This window comes from Prionailurus viverrinus, chromosome B3 (assembly GCF_022837055.1).
Source record: "Prionailurus viverrinus isolate Anna chromosome B3, UM_Priviv_1.0, whole genome shotgun sequence".
NCBI lineage: Eukaryota > Metazoa > Chordata > Mammalia > Carnivora > Felidae > Prionailurus > Prionailurus viverrinus.
Window position 1 is genome coordinate 69,936,316 of NC_062566.1, and position 13,744 is coordinate 69,950,059.

Consider the following 13,744-nt stretch of genomic DNA (forward strand, 5'->3'; position numbering starts at 1 on the left):
CTCTCCTACTTGTGCTCCATCCACCTCTCTCTCTCTCTCCCCCTCTCTCTCTCTCAAAAATAAACATTAAAAATTTTTTAAGAAAAAGAGATGAATTTCCAATACAATTTTAGCTTATTATCAGAAATATGTGAAATCTGATGATTGGATAAAGAAGAGGTATACATATATATACAATGGAATATTACTTGGCGATCAGAAATAATGAAGTTTGCCATTTGTAATGGTGTGGATGGAACTAGAGTGTATTATGCTAAGTGAAATAAATTGGTCAGAGAAAGAAAGACAAATATATGGTTTCACTCATATGTGGAATTTAAGAAACAAAACATGAACATAGGGGAAGGGGTGGGGAGAGAAGAGAGGGAAACCACAAGAGGCTCTTAATGATAGAGAACAAACTATGGATTGATGGAGGTGGGTGGGAGATGGGCTAGATGGGTAATGGGTACTAAGGAGGGCACTTGTTGGGATGAGGACTGGGTGTTGCATGGAAGTGACAAATCACCAAATTCTCCTGAAACCAATATTGCACTGTATGTTAACTAACTAAAAAAAATTAAAAAAAAATTTTTTTTTAATGTTTATTTATTTTTGAGACAGAGAGAGACAGAGCATGATCAGGGGACGGGCAGAGAGAGAGGGAGACGCAGAATCCAAAGCAGGCTCCAGGCTCTGAGCTGTCAGCACAGAGCCCGACGTGGGGCTCAAACTCACGAACCGTGAGATCATGACCTGAGCCGAAGTCGGACGCTTAACCGACCAAGCCACCCAGGCACCCCTAAAAAAAATTTTTTTAACTAAAGTTTAAATTAAAAAAAAACCAAAGCTACAAAAAAAAAGTGAAATCTTTGCTGTACTAATTATACATTTTATATTACTAACAATTATTATGAAAACTTTATCCAGAAGAAAACGTTTTAATTTCAGGGCTTATGAACACAAGAAATATTTAAAAATTAACTTTCAGGGCACCTGGGTGGCTCAGTCGATTAAGTGTCTCACTCGATTTTGGCTCAGGTCATGATCTCACAGTTCATGGGATTGAGCCTCACGTTGGGCTCTGCATTGGCAGCACAGAGGCTGCTTGGGATTTTCTCTCTCTCTCTCTCTCTCTCTCTCTCTCTCTCAAAATAACTTTAAAAAAATTAAAATTAAGCTTCAAGTTACAGACTTTTTTTGGCAGAGACATGTGATCAACAACAGACTTTTTTTGGCAGAGACTTTCAGAGGGCGACTGGATGACTGAGTCGGTTGAGCATCTGACCTTGGCTCAGGTCATGATCTCACAGCTCGTGAGTTCGAGCCCCGTGTCCAGCTCTGTGCTGACAGCTTGGAGCCTGGAGCCTGCTTCGGATTCTGTGTCTCCCTCTCTCTCAATGTGAAACTATCTCGCATTCTGTCTCTCTCTCTCTCTCAAAAATAAACATTAAAAAAATTAATAAAAAATAAAGAACTTTCAGGCACAAAAACATTAGGATAAATTCTGTAGGGGAAGTCTAATAGAAATATAATTTCTGACTATTAAGATCTTGTCATGTGTTTTTTAAGTGGATAATGGTAAGATATAGAGTCACTGTAGGGTTTCTATTCCATTGGGTATATTTAAAAGAGTGATCTATAGACAATGTGTTGGAAATTATGTTCTGTGCAACTATTTAAAATTACAGTGGGGGCGCCTGGGTGGCTCAGTCGGTTAAGCGTCCGACTTCGGCTCAGGTCATGATCTCACGGTCCATGAGTTCAAGCCCCGCGTTGGGCTCTGTGCTGACAGCTCGGAGCCTGGAGCCTGCTTCAGATTCTGTGTCTCCCTCTCTCTCTGACCCTCCCCCGTTCATGCTCTGTCTCTCTCTGTCTCAAAAATAAATAAAACATTAAAAAAAATTTTTTTAATGACAATGAAAAATTTTTTGTCAACTTAAAAACGTGTGGGAGGTTCTATAGGTCTTCACGTTGGGGTCCATAAACAGGAACTATGTCGAGGTATGGCTTTAGGATCTGGAAGGAATCAGATTGATTAGTCAATGTTGATCAGTTTATGAATGAGGGCACGGAGGACCAAGGAAGGTTAGTTGATTTTCCCAAAGTCACACAGTTCAGAACCCAGGGGTACTTGCTTGCTCATTCTTTTCACTACTTCATGGGCCTCCACTGTGCTCTGAAAACCCACCACAGTTTTGTGGAATGAGGAAGGCAGACAAAAAAAGTATCCCAGAACAGTTACTGAATAAGAGGGATATCCCTTGGTTAGGTTGGTCTCCTCCTTGTGGTTCTAGCCCCAGGGGTCAGGCTGGGAGGCCAGTTGTGGGGCTTAGGACCCAGGGTAACTGGTAGGTGGACACAACCTAAGGTTTTGATGGACTCCAAGCTGGGGATTTTTGTAGGGTCTCCACTCTCACCCCCATCACATGGTACTAAGCCTAATCTTTGGGGTTCTGAAAGTCCAACCGGGGCTGCCACCATCTCTCATATAGTACGCCTTTCATCAGACATTTCAATTTCATGTGTTGGCCATCATAATAAACACCAAGGAATGGGGGGTGCCTGGGTGGCTCAGTCCATCAAGTGCCAGACTCTTGGTTTTGGCTCAGGTCATCTCTCAGCTACATGGGTCTGAGCCCTGCATCCAGCTCTGCACTGGCAGTGCAGAAACTGCATGGGATTCCCCCTCTCCTTCTCTCTGCCCCTCCCCACTCATGCTGTCTCTCTCTCAAAATAAATAAACTTCAAGATTCTCTCTCCCTCTGCCCCTCTCCCCCCGCTCACAGTCTCTGTAAAATTAAAAAAAAAAAAATGTGGGTCTGTTTCATCAGTGGGATCTAGCCCCTCTCCTGAATCAGGATGCATGAGATGTCTGTGCACGGCACGGTGTCCAACTCAGGCAGAGGAGGCACATCAGCAGGGGTATCCACTTAGGTGCACCGTGACCCGAGGGGCTTGACCCAGACCCAGCCCCTGTCTGGTGTGAGGAGCTCTGAGGGGCTAGTTTGGCCCTACATAAACCATGGTGGTTATGCAATGCACCAGACATCAGATCTAAGGTGAGACCATTCTTTGTAGGGGGTTTTTTGTTTGTTTTTTAGTTTAAAAAAAAAAAAACTTTATCATTTTGAGAAAGAGAGAGATCACGCAAGCTAAGCCAGAGCTAGATGGAGGGCTTGATCCCACAACCCTGGGATCATGACTGAACCACAATCAGGAGTCAGACGCTCAACCGACTGAGCCACCAGGGTGCCCCCAGACACAGATATTTTTAATGATTTCCAAAATTTAGTTAATCTGAATCTTCATGACCCCTGATTTCCCTGTGGAGCAAACAAAGTAAGTTTGGGGTGGGGTGGGGGTGACTGGCTGATCAAACAAAGACAGGCACACCCAGGCAGACTGTGGACAAAGACAACACTGAACAGTAGACCTTACCCTCCAACAAGAACTAGAACAGGGTTGGAGCTGGGGACACAGACCTAGAGAGTCAAGGGGACACAGGGCTAACAGGAAAGGACACAGGCCACTGTCAGGACACACATCTAAGGCTAGGACCCTGCTGACGTGGCAGCCCTCCGCCCTGGCCCCTTGCTGCCCCCCGCCCCTCTCCCCCGCCTGCCAGCTGCCAACAGGGCTCTGCCCTGTGTCTGCCACACCTGTCACTGCCTGTCCTTGTCCAGGGGGGGCCCCATCAGCCCCTCCTCAGCTGCCCAGCAGAGCAAGCAGTTAGTGGGGAGGGGAGGGAACATGGAGCGGGGGCCGGTGGTGGGGGCAGGGCTGGGGGCCGGGGCCCGAATCCGGGCACTGCTGGGCTGCCTGGTCAAGGTGCTGCTCTGGGTGGCCTCTGCCTTGCTGTACTTTGGAAGTGAACAGGCTGCCCGGCTCCTGGGCAGCCCCTGCTTACGGCGCCTCTACCATGCCTGGTTGGCAGCAGTGGTCATCTTTGGGCCCCTTCTGCAGTTCCATGTCAACCCTCGGACTATCTTCGCCAGCCACGGCAACTTCTTCAACATGTGAGTCCACTTGAGGCTGTGGGCGCCGGCTCCCTGTGCTCTGAGATCCCAGCTCCCTCCTCCAGGCTTCTGTCCTCCTGCCAGTCTGGACACTAAAAATAGGCTAGGAGGTTGAGGAGAAATTGGGAGGAGGGGGAGGGGAACAGAGTTGTGGGGTACAGGGGAAATCAGGAGCAGGGCTGAAGAGGAAATATGGGTCCTAGAAGGCTGAATGGGCCTCTAAGGAGATGGCAAAGTTTAAGTGAATGGGGGTGGGTAGGGGGAGGAAATGGAACCAGAGATGATATGCAGGACTGGGAACAGCAGTGATGGGAACACAGATGGGGTGGGAGATGGGGCTTGAGGGGTCCCAATAGCCTCCCTTCTCCTGTGCCCACAGAAAGTTTGTGAATTCGGCATGGGGCTGGACGTGCACCTTCCTGGGGGGCTTCGTGTTGCTGGTGGTGTTCCTGGCTACCCGGCGCGTGGCGGTGACTGCCCGGCACCTGAGCCGGCTGGTGGTGGGGGCCGCAGTGTGGCGGGGGGCCGGCAGGGCCTTCCTGCTCATCGAGGACCTGACTGGTTCCTGCTTCGAGCCTCTGCCCCAAGGCCTGCTACTGCACGAGCTTCCCGACCGCCGCAGCTGCCTGGCAGCCGGCCACCAGTGGCGGGGCTACACGGTCTCCTCCCACACCTTCCTGCTCACCTTCTGCTGTCTGCTCATGGCTGAGGAAGCCGCTGTGTTCGCCAAGTACCTGGCCCATGGGCTGCCAGCCGGTGCGCCCCTACGCCTAGTCTTCCTGCTCAACGTGCTGCTGCTGGGCCTCTGGAACTTCTTGCTGCTCTGTACCGTCATCTATTTCCACCAGTATACTCACAAGGTGGTGGGTGCTGCAGTGGGGACCTTTGCCTGGTACCTCACCTATGGCAGCTGGTATCATCAGCCCTGGTCTCCAGGGAGCCCGGGCCACGGGCTCTTCCCTCGGCCCCACTCCAGCCGCAAGCATAACTGAAAGAAATAAAGGCAAATCAGGACTAGGTCTGGCTCTTCTCATCATTTGGTTGGGGGGACTCAGAAACGGTGGGAAGGATAAGAAAAGAATCAGGCAGTCTCGCGTTCCTCAACCATTCCTTGCTGTTATGTACTTTGAATATCCTTCCTTATGCTTGATCTCCATCCCTCCTGCTGTCCTTTTAGTCTCCCAGTCCTTGCAGATTTCAAGCTACATGGAGGGTTTTGCTGTCAAGGAATGGTGATGTTAGAGCAGGTAAAAGTGCCCTTAGGTATGGGCAGCACTCCTGCTGGGCAGGTGCTTCATCTCTAGCCTGGCTGATTTGTTTTTCCTGCCTCCTGCACTGAATCCCACCCTCCGCCTTCCTCAGAGGCCTATCTGGGCACATTTATTTAACAGGTATTTATTGACCCAAGCGGAGTTCCATGCCTTATGAATTAGACAAGGTTTCTGGAGGACCTAGGTGGCTTGGTCAGTTAAGCATCCTACTTGACTTCAGCTCGGGTCATGATCTCACAGTTTGTGAGATGGAGCCCTGAGTCGGGCTCTGCACTGACAACACAGAGCCTGCTTGGGATTCTCTCTCTCTCCCTCTCTCTGCCCCTCTCCTGCTCACATTCTCTCTCTCTCAAAATAAATAGACATTTAAAAATAATAATTATAAATCAAAAGCAAAAAAAAAAAAAGACAAGGTTTCTGCTCTTTGGAGGCTTATGGGTTAATGGGGGAGGCAGATGATAAACTCACAAATAATAGCAAATGCTTCTATTGTGCTTACTATGTGCCAGGCACAGTTCTAAGTGTTTCTAAGTTCTTCATATAAATTAAGACATTTAGCCCTCATAACAACACCAACACTATCAGGTAGGTTTGGTGGTATTCCTACTGTACAGTTGTGAAAACTGAGATACAGAGGTTAAGTAACTTGTTCACAGCTAGTAAATATCAAAGTCAGGATTATAAACCCACACGATGTGGGTCCATTGTCTGTGCTCTAAACTGAGGACCAGCAACTACAGCCCTCCTGTGCCCAGTTTTTGTATGGCCTGAGAGTTAAGACAAGTTTTTACATTAAAAAAATTTTTTTATTTAGTTTATTTTTGAGAGAGAGAGATTGAACACAAGCGAGGAAGGGGTGGAGATAGAGGAGACACAGCATCCAAAGCAGGCTCCAGGCTCTGAGCTGTCAGCACAGAGCCCGACGCGGGGCTCAAACTCACAAACCCTGAGATATGATCTGAGCTGAAGTCTGACGCTTAACCAGCTGAGCCACCCAGGTGCCCAGATTTTTAAGTTTTTAATGATTGAAAAAAAGAATATTCCATGATATGATAAAATTACACAGAATTCAAAGTCCATTGTCCATAGATAGTTTTATTGGAACCTAGACATACTAATTCATTTAGGTATTCATTCATTCATACCTGCTGCAATGGCAGAGTTGAGTCGTTACTACAGACACCATTGACCCACAAAGCCTAAATTATTTACTATCTGGCTTTTTACAGAAAAAGTTTGCCAACTCCTGGTCTAAACCACACTATCCGTGGAGCACCTGGGTGGCTGAGTCAGTTAAACATCCAACTTCGACTCAGGTCACGATCTCGCCGTTGGTCAGTTAGAGTCCTGTGTCAGGCTCTGTGCTGACAGCTCAGAGCCTGAGCCTGCTTCAGATTCTGTGCCTCCCTCTCTCTCTCTGCCCCTCCCCTGCTTGCTCTCTTTCTCTCTCTCTCTTTCAAAAATAAACATTAAAAAAAAAATCTCTTAAACCACCACTATCCTCAAAAAAATAAATAAACTGGCTAATATCAGAGAGCTAAGTGCTATGAATGTACTAAAACAGGCTGGTTTGTAATAAAGACTTACTGGAGAGAGTTCCCTCTGGAGAGGTGACATTTGAACTGAGAACCTAAGGCAGGGAAAGGGTGTGTCAAGCAAAGGGATTATAGTAAGGGCAAAGGCCCTGAGGTAGGAATGAACACCAGACAGATTTAAGCAACAATGGAAGGCCCAGGTATTTGCAAGTGTAATGAAAGGGAAAAGCAATGGAAAGTGAAGTTGAAAAACAGGTGACTGGCAGGCCAGGCAAGCCTTATGAGCCAGGAAAGCCCTTTAGATTTCATTCTAAGGTCAACAGGAAGCTGAGAAAGGGCTTTAAGCCAAGAGAGGGGTCTCATGCCACTGCTGTGCGGAGAGTATCGAGGGGTGTAGTCCACAACAACAGCCAGGAGAGAGTTGACCGGGGCCTGGGTTGGAGTGGTGACAGTGTCTTATGTCACCGCATGGGCCAGCAGATGCCCATGGAGCCAGGGCTATGTAGGGAGGCCAGAAAAGACGAAACAGCGCCAGATAATGCTTATCACGGTCCCAGCAGAGCAGGAGCAGAAGAGAACCAGCGGAACGCGGAGGCAGGGAGATGGGAGGCGGGCACTGGCCTTGGCCGGCCTATGGGCTCCGGGAGGCGGGGAGGCGGGCCCGCGGTACGTGGGGACGGGAGGAGTTGAAAAAAAGCGGGGGGCGGGGCGGTGGCAGTAGGCTTCGAGTCCAAAGGCGGGAAGCTAGGCGGCGGGGTGGGAGTGGCTGAGCGTCGGGGGGGCAGAGTTGCGAGGTGGAGGCGGGCTGGCGCTGGTCGCCCCGCGGAGGTGGCGGTGGCAGTGCTCCTCTCGGCCTCCAGGGGGAGCCCCGCCGCGGCTGCAGCCCTCCCCCGCTCCGCCCTCTCCTCTCCCCGTCTGGCCCCGCCCCCTCCAGTACCTCCACTCCCCGATACCGAGGAAGGCAGTGGTGTGGGCGAGCGTTTGCTTTCGCTTTTCCTTCCCTGTGCGCACTCCGCTTCTCGTGCGGCGCTAGGCCCCCCGCCCCGGCAATGGCCACGCTCAGGGTCCAGCCTGAAGCCCAAGCCAAGGTGAGCGCTGCGGGTTTGAGGAAGGGCCCATTAGGGAGGCGTGGCTCTGAAAGGCTGCAGGCGTCCATGACCCACCCCCCAACCCCCGTCGCGAGTCCAGTCGAGGTCAAATGGAGCCCACGCGAGCCTCTGTGCCCCGAGCACCTGTGCCGGAGGGAGACGGGCGAGGTCCACCTGCCGGGATAAGCTAGGCGGCTGAGGTTCAGTGGAGTGCGGTGAAGTGGAGAGCTGGCGTGGAGGGGAAGTCCGCTGGCGCGGGCCTGGGGCCACATACAGACAGGATGCTGGAGCTGCCCTGCCACCTCATGACCTTTCCCACCGGAGGGCCCCGGGCCCACTCCACAGAGCATGCCGTCCCTGTGCCAGTCGCAGAGGCTCTTAGACCCCTCCTTGTACAGCCCAGGAGACCTGGGCTCTGAGTCTGAGGGATCTGTTCTCACTTGGACCACCTGCCATTCAGGGCCAGGAATGTTCTCATCCCCCGCATCCAGCCCCAAGGGAATCCACTTCACCCTCTCCAACCCAACCCCCTTCCCCATGTCAGGCCCTATACAACCCTAAGGGAACGGTCCTCAAATGAACTGGCCGTAAAGCCAGGTGTGTGAAGGGCTGCCTGTGTCCCACAGGTGGATGTGTTCCGTGAAGACCTGTGTACCAAGGTAGGTAACCTGGCCCATCAGCACCCCACCCCTACCTAACTCCCACCACTCAGCCCTTCCTTGCTGGGCAGTGTCAACGCTGCTTCACTGCCAGAAGAATATTTTATTCTGACCTCCATCTTCCCCCACCCCCACTTCACACAGACAGAAAACCTGCTGGGGAGCTACTTCCCCAAGAAGATTTCTGAGTTGGATGCATTTTTAAAGGTACTGGGGGCAGCAGGAAGCTAGAGAGTAAGGATCGAGGGGAGAGTCTGGGGGGCCATCAGAGTGAGGTGAGAGGGATGCCCTTGCCTCCAGCCCTCCTCCCACCCTGCACCAGGAGCCAGCTCTCAATGAAGCCAACCTGAGCAATCTGAAGGCCCCATTGGACATCCCAGTGCCTGATCCAGTCAAGGAGAAAGAGAAAGAGGAGCGGAAGAAGCAGCAGGAGGCAAGCCAGGAAGAGCTGGGAGGAGGGACCCAACCATGGGGAAAATCAGCCTTAGGCCTGACTCCCAAGAGCCCCTATCTCCCTGCAGAAGGAAGACAAAGATGGAAAGAAGAAAGAGGAAGATGAAGACAAAGGTACCACTATGAAGGGACTTGAGTGTCACATCCCAGGAACTCCTCTGTAGGGATTCCTCTTTCCTGCTCCTCACACAGTTCCAGCCTGGTGACTGACCCATTGCCCACTGCGTAGGTCCTCCCTGTGGCCCAGTGAACTGCAATGAGAAGATCGTAGTCCTCCTTCAGCGTCTAAAGCCTGAGATCAAGGATGTCATTGAGCAGCTCAACCTGGTGAGCCCTCCCACTCCCACCCCCAGTCTTCAGATCTAACCCTTTGTCCTCTTTGGTCTGGGCCAGGTAGCACTTGGGACCTGCCAGGTCTTAGCAGGAGAGGGCACAGCAAGTGAAGCCAGAATTTTAGGCCTTGGGGCTCAGGACAGACTTGGCATGCCTTCCCTCGCCATGGGCAGGGAAGCAAAGGACAAAGAGTTAGGTTGGGAGCTGATGTGGCTTTGATACCATTTCCTCCTTCCAGGTCACCACCTGGTTACAGCTTCAGATACCTCGAATTGAAGATGGGAACAATTTTGGAGTGGCTGTACAGGTGAGAGCACTACCCCACTCCTCTGCCCTCCTTACTGCTTCAGTCCGCACTGTTTTCCACTTTTCCCCTTGCATTCTTTCCCCAGGAGAAGGTGTTTGAGCTGATGACTGCCCTTCACACGAAGCTGGAAGGCTTCCACACGCAAATCTCCAAGTGAGTGACTGCCCACTTGCACCTGCATGCATATCCTGCCTTTTCCTTGGACAGAGGCTTGGGCTCCCTCTCTTCCTTCTGCTCCCAACCCTTCTGCTTCCTACAGGTATTTCTCTGAGCGGGGAGATGCTGTGACCAAAGCAGCCAAGCAGCCCCATGTGGTAGGTGAGGCCCAAGTCAGGGTGCATGGTGGGGGAAGGACACATCTGAAGTCAGACCTGATCCAAGTCTCCCACAGGGTGATTATCGACAGCTGGTGCATGAGCTGGATGAGGCAGAGTACCGGGACATCAGGTTGATGGTCATGGAGATCCGCAATGCTTATGTGAGGAAGCAGGGGCAGGGGTGGGCAGAGGCAGCTTTCCCAGGCCACCTACTCCCTGACCCTACAGGCTGGGGGTGAAGGGTGACAGAGCTTAGCCTCTCCACAAGACTAGAAACGGGGTATAGGAGCCACCAGGGGCCTGTGGCTACCCACACTCCTCTCTGGCCCTGTAGGCTGTGTTATATGACATCATCCTGAAGAACTTCGAGAAGCTCAAGAAGCCGAGGGGAGAAACAAAAGGAATGATTTATTGAGAGCCTCTTCTCATCCTGTAATGGGTCCAGCAGAGACCTTCCTATCTCTTACACAGGACTCCAGACTTTCCCCACCTTCAGCCTGTTGAGGTTTCTCCCTCCCCTGCCTCCCAGGCCCAATAAATAGTCATACCATTGCCCTTCAGCCCAAGTATCTTTATTGGATCCTGACCCTTTCCCTCCCACCTCCCAGCCCTGACTCAGGTATTTCCATTGGTGGGACCAACCCATTGGGTGATTTGGGTGTTGAGCTGTTGGTTGGTCCAGTCCTGCCGGATGTCGTCAAGGTGGCAGTCAAAGTCCACAAGGTGCTGGTGGGCCCGGCCCTCCAATAGTGCTCCCACCATCTGCCGTGACTCTTCCCAGTCCCTCCACATCACTCTGAAATAATAACCCCCAAACTCAGTAGGCAGTGGGGCCAGATACCTGGCAGAGGTTAGTGTCTAGAGAAGGACCCTTGGGGCAAGATCAAGGACAAAGGAGGCCCAGGAACTGTGGGTTTCCAAGAAGAGGTGGTGGGAGTGGGGCACTCACAAGTTCTTGTCCTTGGGGACCCAGCGGAGACCATGGTTTTCCAGGACGATGACTGGGGGCACATGAGGCTGAGGCACCAGTTTCTGATTATCCAACTGTATGGACAAGGAATGGCTGGTGAGGGTTTCAAGGACCCCACTTCCTATTTTCTCACCAAGTCCCCACCCTGAAACCCAAACCTCACCATAATAAGTACTGCATCAGGGAAGAATTCTGCAATCCGCCCAGCGATTTTCAAGGCCAAGGGCCCAGGGCTGTGTAGAGGGAAGATCAGAGGAGTGAGTAGGTGACTAGAGATAGACCCTGTCCATCTGAGCTGGGCCTCACAGGTCTCCTAGATGAAGACACAGTGGTGGGCTTTCCCTGTAACTGGTCTGAGGGGTCAGGCCTGCTTGAAGCTTCATACACGACTGCTTAATGCTTGGGTGCTGTGGAAAACAGGTGCTCAGACTGCTGGTCAAGGTGAAAATCAAAGGTGGTCTTTTGGTAGGGTAATTTCGCATAACCACCCAGATTTAAGCAGTATACTATACATATGCTGACCCAGAAATTCCACTTAAGAGAATTTACTGTAATAATTGGACAGTGTGTATTAACAAAAAAATGGAAACAACCTCAATGTTTAAGGCATGACATAAATCATGGTATATCCATCCATACTCCTACTATATAGCTGCCAGGCTAAGGTAAATCTTTAGAGATGGAAAGATGGCACATATTTACTAAGTGAGGAGGGAAAAGCAAATCACAAAACTGTATAATTTGATCCAGATAGGGGATTCATATGTAAGTATATAACTTTTTCTATATATAAGGAAATTTCTCCCCCCCCCCCCCCCCGGAAATTGCTGGTTGGGTTTCCTCTGTGTTCTGCCAGCGCTTGGCGGGGAGGGGGGTGCACCTCAGTTAAAGCCAGGTGTCAGCTTGTTACTTATACACAGCTATCCCCCCGAACCCCCACTACAGCTCCTCCAGGGATCGCCTTCATATTTCTTTATATGCCTTCACTCCAGTACTCAGCCTAGTGCCTGGTGTATATAGTACCTGCTCCTAAGCATTCGACGAAGGACAGATGGGAGGAACGACCAAGAAGGGTTCTCTTGATCCCTCATCCCATAACCCTTAGCCTTCTGCCTCTGGCTACTCCACTCACCTCTGATCGTCCAGAGCTGCATTGGCATGGTAGTACCCAGCCACTACCAGACCGGCCTGCGCGCCCCACACATCCACCTGCCGTGGGAAAGGGGCCATCAGAAACCCAATCGTGCCGCCCGCCCTGTAGGTGCGCACTGCTGCCCAGAGACCGGGGATGGGCTTGGGCTAGGGGTGTTAGGGGGTTTCCCGGTGGTCAGTGGGAGTCCAGCGACGGCACCTGGTTGAGGGCGACCTCCAGCATGACGGACAGGGCTAGGTGGCTGTGGAACAGGGGCACACAGTCGGTGAGACACAGGCATTCTCCTGACCGCGGCGCGGGCGCCAGCAAGAGCCCGTTGACGGCGGCGTGCGGGTACCGGGCGGCGTGGAGACACATCTTCACGTAGGCCCGAGCCGAAATCTCCACCTCCCCCATGGCGAGCGGGGTCCCAGCTCTCGTCCGCGAAGCTCCCTCCAGTGCCCCGAAGCCTTCCTTGTCCCTTCCCTCTGCCCCCTCACTTAGATTCGGCCGTGACGCTGACTCGGCTCGAAGGCAGCCAGCCGGCTCTGGGGGACTTGGGTCCCAGCGCCAGGTCCCCACCTGGCCTGGGGCGCAGGCGGTGGGAATTGCACGCTGCAAAGCCGAGCTCCGCCTCCGCCCGCCCGCATCCGGAGGCCGCAGATCCCCGCCAGTCTGGGGGCTCAGAGCCTGCTGCAGAGAGCAGTACCAGCTTCTGGAGTCCCGCCCACGTGGTGCCCTTTGATAGGCTTAGAGGTTCTCATTTTGCCCAATCATCGGCCGCGTCCACACTTTGCCCCACCTTGGTCGCCCGAGCACTGGAAAGAACCCACACCTGAAAACTGAAGAGACCTGCTCGCTCACTGATTGGTTAGGCTACTCGACTTCGGCCCAGAATTGCAGGATGGCTGGGTGTGATACCTGTGCATCTTCCCCCACAGACCCCGCGAAGCCAGAGGGGGAGGAGCGCGCGCCCGGCGTCGGGTGTCTCCGAGCGCTGGATCTCCGAACGTGGACAAGAAGCGGACTGCCTTGCTCCTACTATGGAATGAATGGATTTGTACTCTAGACCAGCTCCTTCACCAAAGACCCGTGTTACCTTTGCCACTACAGGATACATGCCCCTTGGTTTCCTTAATGTATTCTCTGCAGAAATAAAGACGGCAATCGGCTGAAGGAAGGGGGAAAGAGAACAAAAAGGAAAATTTACCGACCCATCCTTCCCTTAATGAATGTCCTGCAGTATAATTTCCTTCAACATAATGCCTTGGGAGCGTTTTTCTCCGTCATCCCTTGAGGAGTCCCACCATTCACCCCTAATTCTCCCAGTGAAACTCACCCCCTCTTCAGGCTTGCTCTGAGCTAATGACAAGCGTTGTTCCTTCCTTCATTCTCAGATCTCAGCCAGAGCTTTCTACTTGTCTGTTCAAAGCCTGATTATTCCTATAAGGGGTCTTCGCAAAAGCCATTTCTTCCAGTAGGCACTCATGAGCCCCCTAGATGGAAATAATCTTGTGAAATCCCCAAATACGGGCTATCTGTGTAGCTGTCATGACATGTCACAATTTCCACTCTGTTCTTTAGGATGACTTCTTAGGAACAGGATGGGCTTCCCATTCATCTTTGCCATTATGGCATCCCCTCTCTTTCCCACCACCACGTTCACATCCAGTGGCTGCAT

The 13,744-nt window shown here is 51.9% G+C and overlaps 3 protein-coding genes across 3 annotated transcripts; 2 read left to right on the plus strand and 1 right to left on the minus strand.

The window, feature by feature from the left end:
* Positions 1-2,730: 2,730 nt before the first annotated feature.
* Positions 2,731-4,990, plus strand: FITM1 (fat storage inducing transmembrane protein 1). The gene is made up of 2 exons (XM_047863535.1): positions 2,731-3,998; positions 4,378-4,990. Exons 1-2 carry the CDS (start codon positions 3,733-3,735, stop codon positions 4,988-4,990), a joined length of 879 nt encoding a protein of 292 aa, XP_047719491.1. The 5' UTR covers positions 2,731-3,732.
* A 2,746-nt stretch (positions 4,991-7,736) lies between these two features.
* On the plus strand, positions 7,737-10,521 carry PSME1 (proteasome activator subunit 1). The gene is made up of 11 exons (XM_047861432.1): positions 7,737-7,892; positions 8,519-8,551; positions 8,696-8,758; positions 8,874-8,984; positions 9,073-9,118; positions 9,234-9,331; positions 9,576-9,644; positions 9,730-9,797; positions 9,904-9,958; positions 10,036-10,122; positions 10,296-10,521. The coding sequence occupies exons 1-11, from the start codon at positions 7,854-7,856 to the stop codon at positions 10,374-10,376; spliced, it is 750 nt and encodes a 249-aa protein (XP_047717388.1). The 5' UTR covers positions 7,737-7,853; the 3' UTR covers positions 10,377-10,521.
* On the minus strand, positions 10,513-13,556 carry EMC9 (ER membrane protein complex subunit 9). Its single transcript, XM_047861437.1, has 6 exons — positions 13,403-13,556; positions 12,283-13,234; positions 12,064-12,140; positions 11,095-11,164; positions 10,911-11,005; positions 10,513-10,757 (listed from the first exon to the last, which is right to left on the minus strand). Exons 2-6 carry the CDS (start codon positions 12,478-12,480, stop codon positions 10,577-10,579), a joined length of 621 nt encoding a protein of 206 aa, XP_047717393.1. The 5' UTR covers positions 12,481-13,234; positions 13,403-13,556; the 3' UTR covers positions 10,513-10,576.
* Positions 13,557-13,744: the final 188 nt, after the last annotated feature.

What these genes read in the sequence shown, in the direction of transcription:
- FITM1 (XM_047863535.1), top strand. Translation starts at nt 3,733, where the DNA reads ATGGAGCGGGGGCCGGTGGTGGGGGCAGGGCTGGGGGCCGGGGCCCGA. An exon ending in CACGGCAACTTCTTCAACAT is followed by an intron (nt 3,999 to 4,377) that starts GTGAGTCCACTT and finishes CTGTGCCCACAG; the next exon opens with AAAGTTTGTGAATTCGGCAT.
- PSME1 (XM_047861432.1), top strand. Translation starts at nt 7,854, where the DNA reads ATGGCCACGCTCAGGGTCCAGCCTGAAGCCCAAGCCAAG. An exon ending in AGCCTGAAGCCCAAGCCAAG is followed by an intron (nt 7,893 to 8,518) that starts GTGAGCGCTGCG and finishes TGTGTCCCACAG; the next exon opens with GTGGATGTGTTCCGTGAAGA. An exon ending in AGCGGAAGAAGCAGCAGGAG is followed by an intron (nt 8,985 to 9,072) that starts GCAAGCCAGGAA and finishes ATCTCCCTGCAG; the next exon opens with AAGGAAGACAAAGATGGAAA.
- EMC9 (XM_047861437.1), bottom strand. Translation starts at nt 12,480, where the DNA reads ATGGGGGAGGTGGAGATTTCGGCTCGGGCCTACGTGAAGATGTGTCTC. An exon ending in TGGAGGTCGCCCTCAACCAG is followed by an intron (nt 12,141 to 12,282) that starts GTGCCGTCGCTG and finishes TTCCCACGGCAG; the next exon opens with GTGGATGTGTGGGGCGCGCA. An exon ending in CTGATGCAGTACTTATTATG is followed by an intron (nt 11,006 to 11,094) that starts GTGAGGTTTGGG and finishes TTGTCCATACAG; the next exon opens with TTGGATAATCAGAAACTGGT.